The sequence below is a fragment of the Schistocerca cancellata genome, chromosome 5 (genome assembly GCF_023864275.1).
Source record: "Schistocerca cancellata isolate TAMUIC-IGC-003103 chromosome 5, iqSchCanc2.1, whole genome shotgun sequence".
Taxonomy (NCBI): domain Eukaryota; kingdom Metazoa; phylum Arthropoda; class Insecta; order Orthoptera; family Acrididae; genus Schistocerca; species Schistocerca cancellata.
In genome coordinates, this window is record NC_064630.1 from 331,027,786 (window position 1) to 331,046,806 (window position 19,021).

Below are 19,021 nucleotides of genomic sequence, written 5' to 3' on the forward strand. Positions count from 1 at the left end.
ACACACAAACTATGGAAACACAGTGCAGTGCTTTAAGTGTTTCACACTGCACAAAGCACATCACTACCACTGGGTGAGCAAACTTGATGGAAACAGAAGACGGCAAAAAGTTATATGGAATGCATGTTCCAGTGAAGCAACAAAAAGGTGTGGAGATGGTTTTTGGTAACGCAAGGCATTTATTAGGTTAGACAAACTGCTACCTATTATTTAAACAAAAGAACATAGAAAAAATGAAAAATACACAAATCTGAGGTGTGATTTGCATAGGTAAGGTTTTTAGTTCATCAGTTCTACCACAGAAGCAGACATGTTAGATACACGGGTTGGAGCCTTCACTAAAATTAGCACCTGTTAGAAAATTCAACATACTCACTAAAACTTTACCCCTCATAGAGGTCGTGAAAACAAATAAAAAAATAAATAAATAAAAGAAATACAGTGACAGAGTGCCATCATGGGGTAAGGCAGATTCAAAAGTGCACGAGACCTAAATGGGATGGTCCATGTTAAAGCATCGGCACGAAGGAATACATCATACAAGGGTTGTGAGTATTGTTGCCCATGAAATTATAGGCCTCTGGAATAGAAAGACGGGCTCTCCAAAGTGACTGCCTTGCATGCCGATGGGAATCCTGAGCTGAAGCTACAGTAGGCATGTTGCAGCAGTGGGCGGAAAGACGTTCACATTAGTGGATGCCCACTATAGCACAAGTGCTTTGGAGAGCATCTAGGTGCGCCTGTGAGGGAAAAGCATCTACTAAGGCAGATTGTGCAACTCACATAATTTTAGAATTTAGAAAGGCAGAACACTGTCTCCCCCCCACCCCTCCCATTATGAGAGAAGGATGTCAGGGTAGCAAGACCAAATATGGGTCTGAGGGATCAGAGGCTGGGGTGCAGGTGCCATGTCGGTCAGCATTGTCGATGGTGATGGCATTTGGACAGATCGGTCGAGTAGCAGGGGCAGGTGACAGACAAGATCTATTCTGCCTCGCAGGTGCGGTGTTAACAGCAGGCCATGCCAGCTCAGCATGCAGTTGGAGAAAAACAGCTGGCTGCATGGTGGTGCAACAGCACATAACAGCAGTGGGCAGCTCCTCGGCCCCAGGCAGGTGGGGTGTTGTGGAATGTGACCCAGGCAACAGGCTGTGCATGGTGGCAGTCCAGAACACACAATGTGTGACTGGCATGACAGCATGCTGTACCATAGAGCTGATGGCATGCCTGGTGGGCTGTGATGTAGCTAGCACTGCAACTTGGGAAAAGTGCTGTATGGCACAGCAATGGATGCGGAGGGAGCATCACACAGCATGAGGAGCTGCAATGTGGTGCAGTCTTGCTGAGCACGGAATTTGGGGGGGGGGGGGGGGGGGGGGGCAGGTACTTGCAAGAAAGGCAAGGACAGTCACGCACTTTGTCGCCAGCATGTGTAGCATGTTGGAGTGTGCAGGAACCAGCGAGAGTGGTGGTGTCGATTCCGAAGTGTTGGGGGCTGAGTTTTGGAGTTGGCTCACAAGGCTGCTGGAGGAGCAGCGCCTGACACTCCGACTGGTGGTGGGAGCTCAGTGTCAGGCTCGGTATCATGTGTCGTGTGTTTGATGTCAGGCTCCGTGTGCTCTAAGAAGCAGGAGCAGAAGGGAGTGGTAGCTGTGTGGAGTGAGGTGTCTGTGTTTGGGTCCCAGGCACTGCCTGGTGGTTCAAAGTAGCTGGTGGGGGTGGCATCAGGAGCAGTGCTGTTGGTGTCCAGGGTGGCGCTGGCAGTGTCGAGGGCAGCACCAGTGGTAACATCAGTAGCATAATGGTGGGCAAGGAGACCTCAATTATCGGCAACGTAAAGATATCGTCAAGTGTGAGCATGTAAGTTAGCTTTAATCTGTCGATGGACACAACTGAAGGGGTGTCATGGAGACTCATGGTAACTACTTTCTCATTTCATTGTGATACGAGGTGAACACTGGAGTACTGAGGGCAAAGTGAAGGCTAGCAGATGTTGATGCATAGCATCATGTGAATGCATAATGCAAGGTTGCAGCGTATAATAGTCTTGCACTTCCCATGGCACTGTGGGAGGTTTGGTCATAGCTGGGCCACGCAATCACAAATTTGCTGAATGTAAATTGGAACACAGGTAGAAGCAAGGGTGAGGCTGCGGCTTGATAAAAGTCACCTGGTAGGGCTAGAGGCTGCCCGTATACCAGGCCAGCAGTGGATGAATCCAAGTTGGTCTTGTCAGCCACCCACAAACATAACAGGACCAGTGGCAGGGTGGCAGACCATTTAATGCCATAGTAGGCAAGGCCAGATTTTAATGTATGGTGAATACGTTCCAACATGCCATTGGCTGCAGGATGGTAGCTAGCAGTAAAATGAACGAATGTGTTCCAGGTTTTCATCAGGGTTCTGAATAAACAGGAAGTGAACTGACAACAGTGGTTCAATGTTTAGTGGTGGGGACACTCAAAATGCGACACCCAGGAGTTGATAAATTCCTTGGCAACCATTTTCGCAAAAATGTCCGGGACTGAGATGGCTTCCAGCCAGTGTGCAAAATGGTCTGAGGATGGCAGGAGGCCAACAATATCTTTGTGTACATGGGAGAATCAGGGCTTGACAGGGAGAAATGAGGCAACAGGTGCGTTAACGTGATGGATCAGTTTAGCATGCTGGCACAGGATGAAGGCACGAATCCAAATACAACAGTCCTGTTGGATGACGTACCAGAGAAAACATTACTGGATGAAGGTAGCAGATACCCAAATGTGCCAATCCATGCAGGCAGTTAAAAGCTGTTTGCTGAAGGCACAGGGGGAGTAGGTGGAAGAAGGTAGGGGCAGATGCGGTCTTTGGAGCTATTGGTGTGTGTGGAATTGGAAAGGAGATCACACAAAACAAGCAGGTCAGTGCCAGGGATCTTGTGGAGCTGGTGGACAAGGTTGGAATTCGGGTGCTGACATAGCATGGAGTTAGTGGTCTGGGCTGTGAGGGACTCACAATCTAATGGAGGCTGAGGGCACAGGACCGGCTTATGCACTTTGTGTTGATATTACTGATGCTGACTATGTGGTGTACATTGGTAGATAATGGAGTCATGTACTGCTACTGGTGGGATTGTTGGAGCAAATTTGGGTGCCACCTTTATGACATAACCCTGTTGTAAGAGGGCAGTGGTTGGTTGGTTGGTTGGTTTGTGAGATTGAAGGGATGAGACTGCAATGGTCAGCGGTCCCTTTTTACAGAACTGCAAACACCCACACAGAATAAAAACGAATAATGAAGATGACACAGGGCAAGAAAGACTCAGACAGAGATGAGACAAAACGAATTAAAATCACACAGAGTGTGACAGTAGTTGGCCAACCATAGAGACAAAAAAGGAAAAGCCAACCACTGAGAAACACATTAAAAATTCAGTCTAAAATCGTAGGCCAAAGGCCAGACTCAACACAAAAAAATACAAACACTTAGATTAAGTGATAAAAGCTACTTGCCCGAATAAAACGAAAAACTAAGCCTGCCAGGGCAGTGTCATCTGTTAAAAGGGCAGGGAGCGTATCAGGCAGTGCAAATGTCTGCCTGAGCACAGCTAAAAGGGGACAGGCCAACAAATTGTGGACCACTGTCAAAGCCACCCCGCAGCGACATAGAGGTGGCTCCTCATGGCGCAGTAAATATCTGTGCATCCGCCGGGTGTGGCCAATGTGGAGCCGACAAAGGACAAGTGAGTCCCTGCGACTGGCTCGCATGGATGACCGCCACAAACAGTCATCGTCTCCTTGATAGCATGGAGTTTATTGAGTGTGGTCAGATCGCGCCATTCAGCGTCCCAAAACGCGAAAACTTTGCGGCGTATGACTGCTCGCAAATCAGTCTCCGGGAGGCCAATGTCCAGAGTTGGTTCACTGGTGGCCTGTTTGGCCAAGAGGTCAACATGTTCATTGCCCAGGATGCCAACATGACCAGGGGTCCACACAAAGACCACAGAGCGGCCCCATCGGGCAAGAGTATGAAGGGACTCCTGGACAGCCATCACTAGACGAGAGCGAGGGAAGTACTGGTCGATAGCTCGTAAACTGCTCAGGGAGTCACTACAGATAACGAAGGACTCACCTGAGCAGGAGCAGATATACTCTAGGGCACAAAAGATGGCGACCAGCTCAGCTGTGAAAAAGCTGCAGCCAGCCGGCAATAAGCATTGTTCGTAATGGTCCCCTAGAGTGAGAGCATAACCGACACGACCAGCAACCATTGAACAGTCAGTGTAAACAATGCCAGAGCCTTGATACATGGCAAGGATGGAAAGAAAGTGGTGGCAGAAGGCCTCTGGTGGGACTGAGTCCTTCGGGCCCTGTGCCAATTAGAGCCAAAGGCAAGGGCGGGGCACACACCATGGGGGTGTATGCAGGGGGGCCCGAAAGGAGGTGGAAGAGGGAAAACACCAAGCCCGGAGAGAAGCTCTCTAATGCGGACCGCGATTGTACAACTCGACCGGGGCCGACGTTGTGGGAGATGGACGACTGACTGAGGGAACAGGAGATGATAATTAGGGTGCCCGAGCAAGCTACAAACATGTGCAGCATAAGCAGCCAGTAAATGTTGGCACCATAACTGCAATGGAGGGACACCTGCCTCCACAAGTATGCTGTCCACAGGGCTGGTACGAAAAGCTCCAGTGGCAAGTTGGATCCCGCTGTGAAGGATTGGGTCCAGTATCCGCAACGCAGAAGGGGATGCTGAACCATAAGCCAGTCTCCCATAATCCAGACATGACTGATTAACGCCTGGTAGAGCTGTAAGAGAGTAGATCGGTCGACACCCCAGCTGGTGTGGCTCAAGCATTGCAGAGCATTAAGATGCCACCAACACATCTGTTTAAGCTGCCGAATATGTGGGAGCCAAGTCAACAGGGCATCAAAAACCACACCCAGAAACCGATGTGTCTCCATCACAGCAAGAAGGTCGCCGGCGAGATAAAGCCACGGCTCAGGGTGAACAGCGCGTCGCCGGTAGAAATGCATAACGCAGGTCTTGGCAGCCAAAAACTGGAAGCCATGCGCTACAGCCCAAGACTGCACCTTGCGGATAGCACCCTGCAGCTGACGTTCAGCAGCTGCAATGCCAATGGAGCTATAGTAGAGGCAGAAGTCGTCAGCATACAAGGAAGCTGTGACAGATGATCCCACCGCTGCAGTGAGCCCGTTAATTGAAACTAAAAACAGGTAGACACTTAAGACAGACCCACATGGTACCCCATTCTCCTGAACTTGGGGGGAACTATGGGAGGCCGCGACTTGCACGCGGAAGGTACAATGCAATAGAAAATTTCGTACGAAAATCGGCAGCTGAGCCCGAAGACCCCAACCAGGAAGCGTAGAGGGGATGTGATGGTGCCATGTCGTATTGTACACCTTTCGCATGTCAAAAAAGACAGCGATGAGGTGCTGACAGTGGGCAAAGGCCGTATGGATGGCTGACTCCAGGCTCAACAGATAGTCGGTGGCAGAGCGGCCTTTACGGAACCCACCCTGAGACAGAGCAAGAAGGCCCTGAGAGTCGAGTACCCAACTCAACCGCTGGCTCACCATGCGTTCAAGCAACTTGCAAACTTGCAAAGAAAGTTAGTGAGGTGGTAACTGTCCACCTCCAATGGGTTCTTGCCAGGTTTCAAAATGGGAATAACAATGATTTCCCGCCATTGCAACGGAAACTCACTCTCGACCCAGATACAATTGTAAAGGTTGAGGAGGGGTCACTGGCAGTCCACTGAGAGGTGTTTCAGCATCTGACAGTGGATGCAATCTGGCCCAGGAGCTGTATAAGGGCAAGCGGCTAGGGCACTGTGGAATTCCCACTCACTGAATGGAACATTGTAGGATTCAGGATGGCGGGTGTGAAATGAAAGGATCCAACGTTCCAACCACACTTTAATGGAGCGGAAGGCCAGTGGATAATTCACAGAAGCGAAACTGAGAGCAAAATGGTCTGCTAAGCAGTTTGCAATGATGTTGGAGTCAGTACAAACTGCTCCATTCATTCAGTGAGAGAGCAGGGAAGCTGACAGGAGTCCGATAGCCATAGAGGTGCCTAATCTTGGCCCAAACCTGCGATGGAGAGATATGGAGGCCAATGGTGGAGGCATACTGCTGCCAGCACTCCTGCTTGTGTTGGCGAATGATGCAGCGGGCCCGCGCACGGAACAGTTTAAAGGCAATGAGGTTTTCTAATGAAGGATGCCGCTAGTGACCCTGGAGCGCCTGCCTGCGATCTTTAATCACCTTGGCGATCACAGGCACAGTCCTCTGCTGAGGGGACCCAGAAGAACGAGGAATGGCAGATTCTGCGGCAGTAACAATGTCGCTGGTGACCGAGTGAACTACCGCATCAATGGCTTCATTACAAAGAGGCGCAATGGTGGCAGTGGAGGAGACCAAGTCCCAGCCATTTGAAGGGCGCCCAGAAGAGTGACACTGTGGCAGTGACAGAAAGATCGGAAAGTGGTCACTACCACACAGGTCGTCATGCACACTCCATTGGACAGATGGTAAGAGGCTAGGGCTGCAGATCGAAAGGTCGATGACGGAGTACGTGCCATGCACCACACTGAATTGTGTGAAGACACCATCATTTAAAATGGAAAGGTTGAGCTGTGTCAATACACTCTCAACAGTGGCGCCTCGACCTGTTGCCACTGACCCACCCCACAGAGGGTTATGGACGTTGAAGTCGCCCAGTAACAGGAAAGGTGGCGGCAATTGGGTTATCAGCGCAGCCAGGACATGCTGCGGGACATCGCCATCCGCTGGAAGATAAAGAATGCAGACAGTAACAGCCTGTGGCATCCACACCCGAACAGCGACAGCCTCTAAAGGTGTTTGTAGAGGGACAGACTCGCTGTGAAGGGAGTGAAGGACATAGATGCAGACGCCACCAGATACCCTTTCATAAGCTGCCCGGTTCCTATAATAACCCTGATAGCCACGAAGGGCAGGGGGTCACATTGCCGGAAACCAAGTTTCTTGTAGAGCAATACAGAGGAAAGGGTGAAGGCTGAGAAGTTGTCGGAGCACAGCTAGATGATGGAAGAAACTGCTGCAGTTCCACTGGAGGATGGTATTGTCAATGGCTGAGAAGAGCGTCAAGGGACTGGGGAGGCAGTTTATGCCGCTGGATCACTCGCTGCCACCGATTCAGCACCCGCACGAGTGACATCCATTGCATCTGAGGCACCGGCGAGATCCAGGTCTTCAGCAGACGCCAGAATTTCAACCTCACCCTCAGACGCTGAGCTTGTAGGAAGCGGTGGGACAGGTGCCACCGCAATGTCGGGATTCTTGGGAACCTTTTTCTTCTTCTGTTTCTCGCGCTGTGCCTTTGGTGGTTCTGGCTGGGAGGGCTTCCCTGGGTCAGTCTCAGGGACAGACGACAACCGTGAGGCCCTACAACCAGTGGTTGTTTCAGTCACTTGCAGGTATCCGCTTTTCCGCTGGTCTCAACTTGCGAAGGTAGGTCCCCAAGGGACCCCATCCTGGCGAGAGGAGCCAATGAAGTCTTACGCTTCTCTGGCTGGGAAGGGGGAACTGATGTCCCCCATGGTTGGGGGGGGGGGGGTGTGTTGCTCCTGAAGTAGATGGAGCGGGGGCAACAGAGAGTGAAGTGCCCCCCCCCCCCCCCCCCACAATCAAGGGGGCAGGTGGATCCCGACGGATCATGGAGCAAACTGTACATGAAGACACTGGAGATGGGAGAACCACTGTTGCAGCAGCGGCATAGGTTGATGTCATTGGTACAGGATGCAGCCTCTCATATTTCTGCTTAGCCTCAGTGTAGGTCAGGCAGTCCAGGGTCTTATACTCCACGATCTTCCATTGTTTCTGGAATATCCTACAGTCTGACGAGCAGGGGGAATGGTGTTCTCTGCAGTTAACACAGATAAGAGGTGGGGCACATGGAGTACTGGGATGCAAAGGACGTCCACAATGTCTACACGTGATGCCGGAAGTACATCGGGATGACATATGCCCAAACTTCCAGCATTTAAAAACACCACATCAGAGGAGGGACATATGGCTTCACATCACAGTGGTAAACCATCACCTTGACCTTTTCGGGTACGACATCACCCTCAAAGGCCAAGATGAAGGCACCGGTGGCTACCTGATTATCCCTTGGACCCCGATGGACGTGCCGAACGAAGTGAACACCTCGTCGTTCGAGGTTGGCGTGTAGTTTATCATCTGACTGCAGAAGAAGATCCCTGCGGAATATAATATCCTGGACCATGTTTAAACTCTTATGGCATGTGATGGTAACTGAAACTTCCCCCAGCTTGTCACAAGCGAGCAACCTCCGTGACTGGGCAGAGGATACTGTTTTGATTACAACTGACCCAGAGCGCATTTTGGACAAGCCCTCCACCTCCCCGAACTTGTCCTCTAAATGCTCCACAAGAAACTGAGGCTTCGTCGACATAAATGATTCACCATCAACTCGCGTACAGACGAGATATCAGTGTGAATAATCTGCACTGCCGTCTTTAGCCATTTGTTCCTCCCCTGGAGTGGCCAGGGAGGGAAATGATCTCTGATCATATTTCTTCCCGTTAAGGTTAGACCTTGATCGCTTAGAAACTGCTGGTGGAGGCCCACCAGTGAGAGATGATGTACCAAGCTTCATTGTGGGTCATCTGCTCTGCTGCCACCCAATCCGACCAGGGGCTCTCCCCACGGGTGCCACAGCAAACCACCTGGCAGGATGGCCTTTGCCAGGAGTCCTGATTCCCCAGAGGGATAGGCATCTACTCCTCGGCATACTTGGGGAGGTAGCAGCTCAGGCATCAGCAGTGCGATCCCTGTGTAGTCAGGGGGCTACCACCAAGAGGGTACATGACGACCCCACCACAACGGACTGGCTACAGTGCTGGTTGTCAGGTGTCGAATATCCATGTATATAGCGAGCAAAGATGGAAGTGCACAATGGAGGGAAGGTATGCTACCCGGAACACACTGCAGCCGATGTGGCCGGAAGTTCAGTGTAAGTCCAACTCCATGACAATAACGAATGTGCCAGATCTTAAGGCAAGATGGATGTAGAATGCACCTCGTAAGGCGTCCTTCCCCAAATGGTACGCACTAACAGAAAATTTGGAAATGTAGTGGTCAAACACCATAGGGGACCATCACATTAAGGCCATAATGTTGGAGACTCCTTTTAGTCACCTCTTACGACAGGCAGGAATACCGTGGGCCTATTCTTACCCCTGAACCCACAGGGGGGTAAGAGGGCAGTGGCCAGTGCAGATGCTGAAGGGCATTCCTCAATGGAAGAAATTCACTGCCACTTAGATGGTGAGCAATTCTTGATCATACACAGCAAATAAGCTCTGGGGCTCAGATAGCTTGGTTGAAAAGAAGGACAGTGGCTGCCTAGTGTCCCGAATGCACTGTTGATGGACCACACAGATCACGGATTGATTTGTGTCAGTGACAATAGCAAGGGGGCAAAGGGATGGGGGTGGGAGGGATATAGGGAGGGGGAGGGGATGCTAGGAGTGCGCGTTGTAAGGTTGCCCTTGGTGCTTTCAAAACAAGCATTCATAGGTGGGGGCCACGTCATTGATTTGTTAGCCTTCATCTGGGCTTTGGGCACCTTGCAGAGGGGCAGTGGAAAGTTCCTGAATAGAGGCCATGTTTTTAAGGGAGTGATGAAAACAAATTACCTACTGATAACAAACAGACCTGAACTTTTCAACTCTGTAAGTGCAGAACAGGGAATCAGTGATCATAAAGCCATTGCAGCATCCCTGAATATGGAAGTAAATAGGAATATAAAAAAAGGGAGGAAGGTTTATCTGTTTAGCAAGAATAATAGAAGGCAGGTTTCTGACTACCTAACAGATCAAAATGAAAATTTCTGTTCCGACACTGACAATGTTGAGTGTTTATGGAAAAAGTTCAAGGCAATTGTAAAATGCGTTTTAGACAGGTACGTGCCGAGTAAAACTGTGAGGGATGGGAAAAACCTACCGTGGTTCAACAGCAAAGTTAGGAAACTACTGTGAAAGCAAAGAGAGCTTCACTGCAAGTTTAAATGCAGCCAAAACCTCTCAGACAAACAGAAGCTAAACGATGTCAAATTTACAGTAAGAAGGGCTATGCGTGAAGCGTTCAGTGAATTCGAAAGTAAAATTCTATGTACCGACTTGACAGAAAATCCTAGGAAATTCTGGTCTTACGTTAAATCAGTAAGTGGCTCGAAACAGCATATCCAGACACTCCAGGATGATGATGGCACTGAAACAGAGGATGACATGCGTAAAGCTGAAATACTAAACACCTTTTTCCAAAGCTGTTTCACAGAGGAAGACCGCACTGCAGTTCCTTCTCTAAATCCTTGCACAAACGAAAAAATAGCTGACATCGAAATAAGAGTCCAAGGAGTAGAAAAGCAACTGGAATCACTCAACAGAGGAAAGTCCACTGGACCTGATGGGATACCAATTCGATTCTACAAGGAGTACGCGAAAGAACTTGCCGCCCCCCCCCCCCCCCCACCCTTCTAACAGCCGCGTACCGCAAGTCTCTAGAGGAACAGAAGATTCCAAATGATTGGAAAAGAGCACAGGTAGTCCCAGTCTTCAAGAAGGGTTGTCGAGCAGATGCGCAAAACTATAGACCTATATCTATGACGTTGATCTGTTGTAGAATTTTAGAACATGTTTTTTGCTCGCGTATCATGTCGTTTCTGGAAACACAGAATCTACTCTGTAGGAATCAACATGGATTCCGGAAACAGTGATTGTGTGAGACCCAACTTGCTTTATTTGTTCATGAAACCAAGAAAATATTAGATACAGGCTCCCAGGTAGATGCTATTTTCCTTGACTTCCGGAAGGCATCCGATACAGTTCCGCACTGTCGTCTGATAAAGTAAGAGCCTACGGAATATCAGACCAGCTGTGTGGCTGGATTGAAGAGTTTTTAGCAAACAGAATACAGCATGTTGTTCTCAATGGAGAGACGTCTACAGACATTAAAGTAACCTCTGGCGTGCCACAGGGGAGTGTTATGGGACCATTGCTTTTCAGAATATATATAAATGACCTAGTAGATAGTGTCGAGAGTTCCATGCGGCTTTTCGCAGATGATGCTGTAGTATGCAGAGAAGTTGCAGCATTAGAAAATTGTAGTGAAATGCAGGAAGATCTGCAGGCACTTGGTGCATGGAGTGGCAACTGACCCTTAACATAGACAAATGTAATGTATTGCAAATACGTAGAAAGAAGGATCCTTTATTGTATGATTATATGATACCGGAACAAACACTGGAAGCAGTTACTTCTGTAAAATATCTGGGAGTATGCGTGGGGAACGATTTGAAGTGGAATGATCATATAAAATTAATTGTTGGTAAGGCAGGTACCAGGTTGAGATTCATTGGGAGAGTCCTTAGAAAATGTAGTCCATCAACAAAGGAGGTGGCTTACAAAACACTCGTTCGACCTATACTTGAGTATTGCTCATCAGTGTGGGATCTGTACCAGATCGGGTTGATGGAGGAGATAGAGAAGATCCAAAGAAGAGCGGCACGTTTCGTCACTTGGTTATTTGGTAAGCGTGATAGCGTTACGGAGATGTTTAGCACACTCAAGTGGCAGACTCTGCAAGAGAGGTGCTCTGCATTGCGGTGTAGCTTGCTGTCCAGGTTTCGAGAGGGTGCGTTTCTGGATGAGGTATCAAATATATTGCTTCCCCCTACTTATACCTCCCGAGGAGATCACGAATGTAAAATTAGAGAGATTCAAGCGTGCACGGAGGCTTTCTGGCAGTCGTTCTTCCCGCGAACCATATGCGACTGGAACAGGAAAGGGAGGTAATAACAGTGGCACGTAAAGTGCCCTCCGCCACACACCATTGGGTGGCTTGCGGAGTACAAATGTAGATGTAGATGTAGCCATGCCTAGGAATCTATGAAGCTCCATATTAGCCTGTGGTAGATGGAAATTCTAAGACTGCACAGTCTTCGAGCAGGAGTTGCAAGCCGGAAGCAGAAACAATATGTCATAAGAATTCAATCTCCGCTACCGCAAAAACATATTTTTCTAGATTAAAAAAGATCCCTGCTTTTTCCAGGCAAGCAAAAATCTCACTGAGGTGCTCATGGTGTTTGGCCATATACCAAAAGCAAACAAGAATATCGTCCAGGTAAGCAAAACAGCCCAGAGCACTGTGGAGGACATCATCTAACACCTAAACCTCCAGAGCTCACCAAACGTTGCATTCGACAGAATATCAACCAAACCACTGATTTAGTTCATGCTGTGTGTTGTCATCTAGTAGAAGGTGCGTAAACGTGAATTAAAAGTAACACCAGAATTACAGAGTATAGGAAAACCGTGTCTGTGAGGTCCAAATGCGAAGATCATTAGTAGGTGAGGTGGTGGAGCGCTAGATAGCCATGCTAAAGGTCCCAAGTACGAAACCCACTGGTGGCAAATTTTTAAGAGTTTACATGTTAAATTATTATATGAGAGAACATTTTTCTGAGATCTAAAATGCCGTTTCGGGCACTGTCCTTTTGGCAGTCTGCTTTCATTTCATTAGCTGAAAGTAGTAAACCTAAATCGTACATTTGTATAGGTAACACCACCTCTATGTATACAAATGTACCCTATAAGTTTGCTTCTTTCAGCTAATGAAACAAAAGCAGACTGCCAAAAGACCAGTGCTACAAACTCCGACAGGTTCTTTTAGATGTCAGAAAAATGTTCTCCCCTATAACAATTTCACTGTAAACTGTTAAAAAAAATTTTTGCCATCAGTGAGTTTCAAACTCGGGACCTTTAGTATGACAATCTGATGCTCTACCAACTCACTTCCAGAGATCTCATCATTCACAGCCCACAGATACAATTTTCCTACACTCTGCAGTTCTAGTGTTACTTTTAATTACCATTTACACATGTTCTACTGTACAACAGCACACAGCACGAACTGAATCAGTGTTTTGGTTCATACTCTATCGACACACGACATTTGGTACTGATCAGAGTGTCTGACATCTGGAGGTTTTGGTGTAAGAAGCATTGCTAAGTTTGTGCAGTGTTATGGAGGCTGAAGTTCACAGAAAGGGCTTACAAAGAGACCAAAAGGTGAAACAATGGCTGCGTTATCAAATTCTAGTTGCACACCAACTGCACCATTTGGTGCTCTTTTAATTTACAGAAGCTGCTGGACTGCAGATGGTTGGTGCCGATGTTGCGAGCATCCGCCATGACCACAGGCTCAAGTTTAGCAATGATATGAGCAAACTCTGTTGCGTCACTTGTAATTCTAGACCCAGCGAAGATTGCCTCAGCAGAAGAAAAGAACAGTTGTGGGTCACAGGTGTCAAATATAGGAACGTGGGAAGAAGCTCTGCATGACTGATGAGTGCAGGAGAAGGATGGAAACAATGACTAAACACTGCACAGAGCTTATGGTGCAGCTCAGAGACCATGAAGGTACACTGTGTGGAACATGAAAGGAGTGGGAACAGTAGGAGGAGGGTGCTTGATTTCTGGGTCACCCAGAGCGGAAGCACAGTGCAGTGCCGTAAGCGTTTCACTGCACAACACACTCACCAATGCTGAAAGGGGGAGCTTAAGGGAAGTAGAAGGAGAAGGCAGGAAGTGATGTGAAACATTCATATCTAGTGAAGCAACTAAAAGGCGTGGAGATGAATTTTTGCTCACAAAAGCCATTTATTAGGTCAGACAAACTATTACACATACTACACAAATGATAACATTTGGAGAAAAAAATTATCAGTACTCAAATTTGAGGCGTGATTTTCATGGCCAAGTTTCTTAGTTTGTCAGTCCCTTCACAGAAATAAACACATGTTAAATTAGTATTTCAACACAGAGGCTGTGGGAGACAATGAATTAAAATAAGAGAGATGCAGTGAGAACTAAATGGGACAGTCCACGTGGATGCTCAGCACTCGTATGAAGCAATAAATCATACAGGAGGCTTACATATGTTACTGCACATGGAATTAATGGCCTCTGGAATTGGATGGCAGGCTCTGCAAATTTACTCTGGGGTGTTATAAAGGATGCCGTGTGCAATCTGTCACTGGTTCTGTTCGGAAAGCTCTGGCAGTCACAAGTTATCCACCGCTAAGCAAAGCACAAGACCGACTCACCACATTTGCCCTCGAATAGTAAGTGGGTGGCAGCTTGGGTCCTCGTTGGAAGGACTGGTTCACGAATGAGAAGTTAAGCACTTTCACACCTCCTGCCTCAGCCATTCACCACCACAACACGTGGAGGAATTTTTGCATCGGAGACAGACTGGTATCCTGAACGAAAGCCACGGTAGGCAAGTAATGGTAGCGGAGGAAAAGACATTCCTATTGGTGGGTGCCCACTACAGTATCAATGCTTTGGACAGTATCTCAGGGTGTATACATGGAAAAGGAAAAAAATCTCCCGGATATCCTGTTTAAAAAATATACTTTTTCCTGGGCGAAAATTCACTTTTTCCTTGCTAAGTGACAGTAGGTTTTCCGTAGATTTTTCCTTTGGAACTGTAAAACTTGTCAATCCTTTGAATGGTTAATGTTTTACACACTGGCATAGAACTATCTGGGGAAAAAAAAGACAGGGGAGAGAAGTTTTGGAAAGACTTTTGATGAAAAAAAAAGAGAGAGAAGTTTTGGAAAGACCTTTGATGTGCAGCAACAAACACTGCATATTTTTGTATTATGGAAGTATAAATTCGAATTGCAGCACGTTAGTTTCTGGAGCGTTGAAATCGAGACTGCGATGTCCTTTTGTAAGCCAATCATATCTCATGCCACGTGATCTCGCCAGCCAATGGCAGCAGATATTCATAGCATAGAATGCGTGTTATAGTCAGCCAATAGCAAGATCACTGTTATGTAGCGCAAACATGCAAAGAGGAAAAGTTAATGGTTTACATTTATATACATAATATAGCTACAAGAAAAGCTAAGCTTTCACATGTAATATTGATCTTTTTTTGCATATGTTATACTTTAAGACATATCACACAAGTGTGCCAGTAAATTTAAAGTAATGACATAAATGTCTGGTCTTCTGGGCTTGAAATTCTTGTAAGTGGCTGGTCCTCAAAGTGTCCAGTTTTAAACGCTCTGTGATTTAAGAAATTCATACCACTTTCTCACATGTAACGTACTTCATCTTGTATAAAAATTTAATTTGAAAGTAACGCTTTTCGGACCACCATTCATAATACTATCCCGAGACTGTTAGAAATAGGTTTGATTTAGCAGTTGCCAGAGAGCACCAGAAAACAGGCATTATTGCATGTGCGCAGTTACAGTGGTGTAGGAAGCCCAGATGTTCATATGTATAAAGCACTAAGAAAGCGTAGATTACACCACAAAAGAAACAGGACATAAGAGGATATTCCAAGAGCATCGAAATTTCGTACACTATACTGAAATGCATAATTCGTCTTGAAGTGCACACTGGTTTTTTTCCAGATTCACAATGAAGTGGGTCCCATCTGATATTAAGCTTTTCAGTGTGGTTTTTGGGATGTAAATTTTCTTGGAGTACCAGAACTGTACTATCTCATATCTGGTTCTTTATTATGGCGTAATGCCATACATGGTAGAAAATGAAAATCCGCACTTGAAATTCAGTGAACAGTTGGAACTAGCCAATACTGTGGAACAAAACACTTCATTTCAAATAAATTGATTGCCTCAGTGGAAAGATTAACAAAGCCAAATTTCTTTAGCAAACACAAAAATAACTTCATTTTTCTGCAAGGCAATTAATGCTTGACTGCTAATAACTTGGAAATAAAATCAGAAAACTGAAACTAATAATATATTTTTGCCCTCCGTAATTATGTGAATGTATTATAATTCACATCATAGATCCCTGCCACAGTAATCCATTTTGTTATCATTTGATGTGGGAGCTGTAAATAAAGAGGAAACAGCCAAATCACTTAACGCAAACAGGGGTCAGGAGGAGACTAACCTCCTCCCCACTACAAATCAGACAATTCTGTGAATGCGCGAGAAAAGTTTTTCTCATTAGCGTCTGGCTGCTTGCTGCTACTGTTGATACAGCTAACAGCCACACTTCAAGTACCGGGAAGCGGGAGAAGGCACTGCTCATACGCGAGTCAACTGCGCATGCTTATGAGCCCGCTGGCAACTCGTCAAACGAACCTAATGTAAACAGTTGTGACGTCACGGTCATAGAAAGCCATTTATTGTTGCAAAGTGTTACATAGTCTTTGCCCTAAAGCCTTTGACATATTTCTGCTGTTTGCAGATGCTTGTGTGTGCATGGTGTTTTGTAGTTGTAAATGGCATATTTCCTTTGCCACTGAAGTTTTATTATTTCCCCTCTTGTTTATATTTTATTGCTGCAGTATAATTTTCCAGTAGCAGGATACAGTAACAGTCTTACCACTCAAAATTACAAAAAATTGACTGAAAGCTAAAACAATGAATATTTCCCAGAATTCTGAAAAATTCCGAAGTTTTTCCTGGTTTTCTCCCAGATGAAAAAATTCCCGGGTTTTTCCCGGATTTCCCGGTTGTGCAGGTTGTACACACCCTGTATCTAGGTGTGACTGTGAGGGGAAAGTCATTTGCTAGGGCAGGCTGTAGAACTCACAAAATTTTAGAATTTAGAGAGGTGTCACAAAACAAATAACTGCAAAATTCTTTTCCAAATGCAGTGCAATTGAAATATGCTGTTGCATTTCCCAGATCAGTTGACACGGTTCATTGTTGGCTTCAGGTAACTGGACTATAAAGCGAATGTGCAGCAATGAAGAGGAAACTCTATGGTGATCATCAGCTCCACCAATCAGTGTTTGATGATGAAAATATCTACTAGAACCAGTGAGGCGTAATATTTTCTGACAGACAGAGGCCGTATCAGTATTTTTCATGGCAAATTATGGTCCAGTACAAGTACATGGTCTGCTTGGTGTGCATTTTGAACCCAAATATAATTGCTAGACATCTCACAGTGGTTGTGTCTGTGGCAGTTCAGAAATGGTTGCGATGCTGTGGACTTGAGATGCATCACAGTACAACTGGCTGACTTCATGTTGCTCAGCATACTCATGTTACAAGTAATGTTACGATTCCTTCAGAGTGACAATTGTATCCTGAAGGATTAATCTGTTCCAGTAGGATTAGTCTCCAAACACGTCAGCTATAGTGGAGTACTGGTTTGCAGAACAGACTGGGATTTTTTCTCAACAAACCTCCTTCTGAACCAGACCTAATTTCTATTGTGAATATATGAATGAGAAAAAAGAGACATACAGGAGAAAACTGGCCTGAGCCCACATGAGGAAACTGGCCTGAGCCTGCAACAAGAACCCAGAAGGATGTTTGGAATTTCAGCCTAGTTGCTGAGAGGCGGTGGCAGAAAATGAGAGGTTTATTACTTATTTCATAGACTCTGTTTCTTACATATGGTCATTGAAGCAGAATATTAAGTGCTATTGAAATCATGTACTGCTCTCTTTCGATGGCTGAAAAAATCTTAATAACAACTTGAAACAGCCTGTCCTTTTAATTTTGTGTTTTCTGTGACTTGAAAAAATTAACACAGTAAAACAAAAAATAAATGATGAATGTGGGATTTAATCTGAATCATACCAATGAGTAGTTGCTTGCCAGCCTGTTGACTACTTCACTGAATCACAAAGTCAATATACTAAGTACTATGATATTCAGGTATTTCTTACTGATGCTCTGCCCTTCATCCCACCTGACCTTCAGTGCCTTTTCAACATCTGCGGTCTTAGGAAGGGCACAGAGCAGATTTTTGTTGTGTTTCTTTAGGCATGTGTGCTTCATACTGAGTGTCAAAAATGCGTATTTTCCGCAACTACATGAACAATTACAAGTGTCCTTCACATGTAAGAGCAGTACTGAACATTTTATAATGTGATTGGCTCCTGTATAACATGGCAAGCAATTAAAAATTAAGCCACCACCATTTTTATGCTGTTGAGTGTACCTCTACTCTATAATAGCACACATAGAATTTATGCCAACACTTCCTGCTTGTTCTAACCGTCAATTAGCCTGGTAAAATTGTTCTCTTTCTCTAAATCTATACTAACCATACAAAATCTTCAAACTAATTGTTTTATAAAATTCTTGTTCCATAAAAATGAAATTAAAAAAATCTTCAGTGTATTAGTATGACCTTTTAGTTTGACTAGGTGAAGTGTTACAGTACTTAAGGCACTGGCATTGCATATGGAAGTACAGGGTTCAAATCTTAGTCAGGGCATCAAGATTTGTGTTTCCCTTAGATTTTCTAAATTGCTTAGAATGTTAGATTTACTAAATTGCTTAGAATGAAAACTACGACAGTTTATTTGAAAATGACAAGGCTATTTCATTCTCTATCCTCATCCAATCTGAACTTGAACATTGTCTCCAATACGCTCATCACCAATCAGAAATTAAACTCTAATCTTTCTTCTTTTTAATTTAATTTTTATTGAACCAGTATAAACATTATCACTAGTTGTTGCTGATTGTACATGGACAATATTATGAATCTTTTATCCTATAAGTTACTGCACAAAAATAATGTTTATAATTGATTCTTATTATTATTTCATGAGATATTTCACATTACTAAAAAGTCAACAATTTTCACACTTACAAACAGGTAAGGTAGGACACAAGAAATCTGTGCACGAGTCATCCTTGACAGCAACACATTCTTCTCCATCACCACATGTGAATCCTTCACATGGATTATCACATTCACATGTTCGGCATCCATCATCTCCAGTTTTAAACCCATATTCGCACACTTGTGCACAGATATTGAGATCACATGATGGAGATGTACTGCGCCCTGTTCCTCTTGCTGCAAAAATTTATGCATATGGTAATTTATCCAGACAGAAATATGTAAATAACAACACAAAGTTAGCAATTAAGTAGTATCAGTACAAACTTCGTGACACTTTTTCACAATTGACTTTAG

The 19,021-nt window shown here is 45.6% G+C and overlaps 1 protein-coding gene across 3 annotated transcripts in view; it reads right to left on the reverse strand.

Annotated features, from left to right (window-relative positions):
• Positions 1-19,021, reverse strand: part of LOC126187545 (balbiani ring protein 3-like) — a 245,985-nt gene that overhangs the window by 67,779 nt on the left and 159,185 nt on the right. For all 3 annotated transcript variants that reach the window (XM_049928696.1, XM_049928693.1, XM_049928695.1), the window contains 2 exons: positions 18,992-19,021; positions 18,692-18,901 (listed from right to left, as the gene is read on the reverse strand). The exon at positions 18,992-19,021 is cut by the window's right edge and continues 186 nt beyond it. In XM_049928696.1, the coding sequence (XP_049784653.1) occupies positions 18,692-18,901; positions 18,992-19,021 (240 nt within the window). The remainder of the gene's footprint in view (positions 1-18,691; positions 18,902-18,991) is intronic.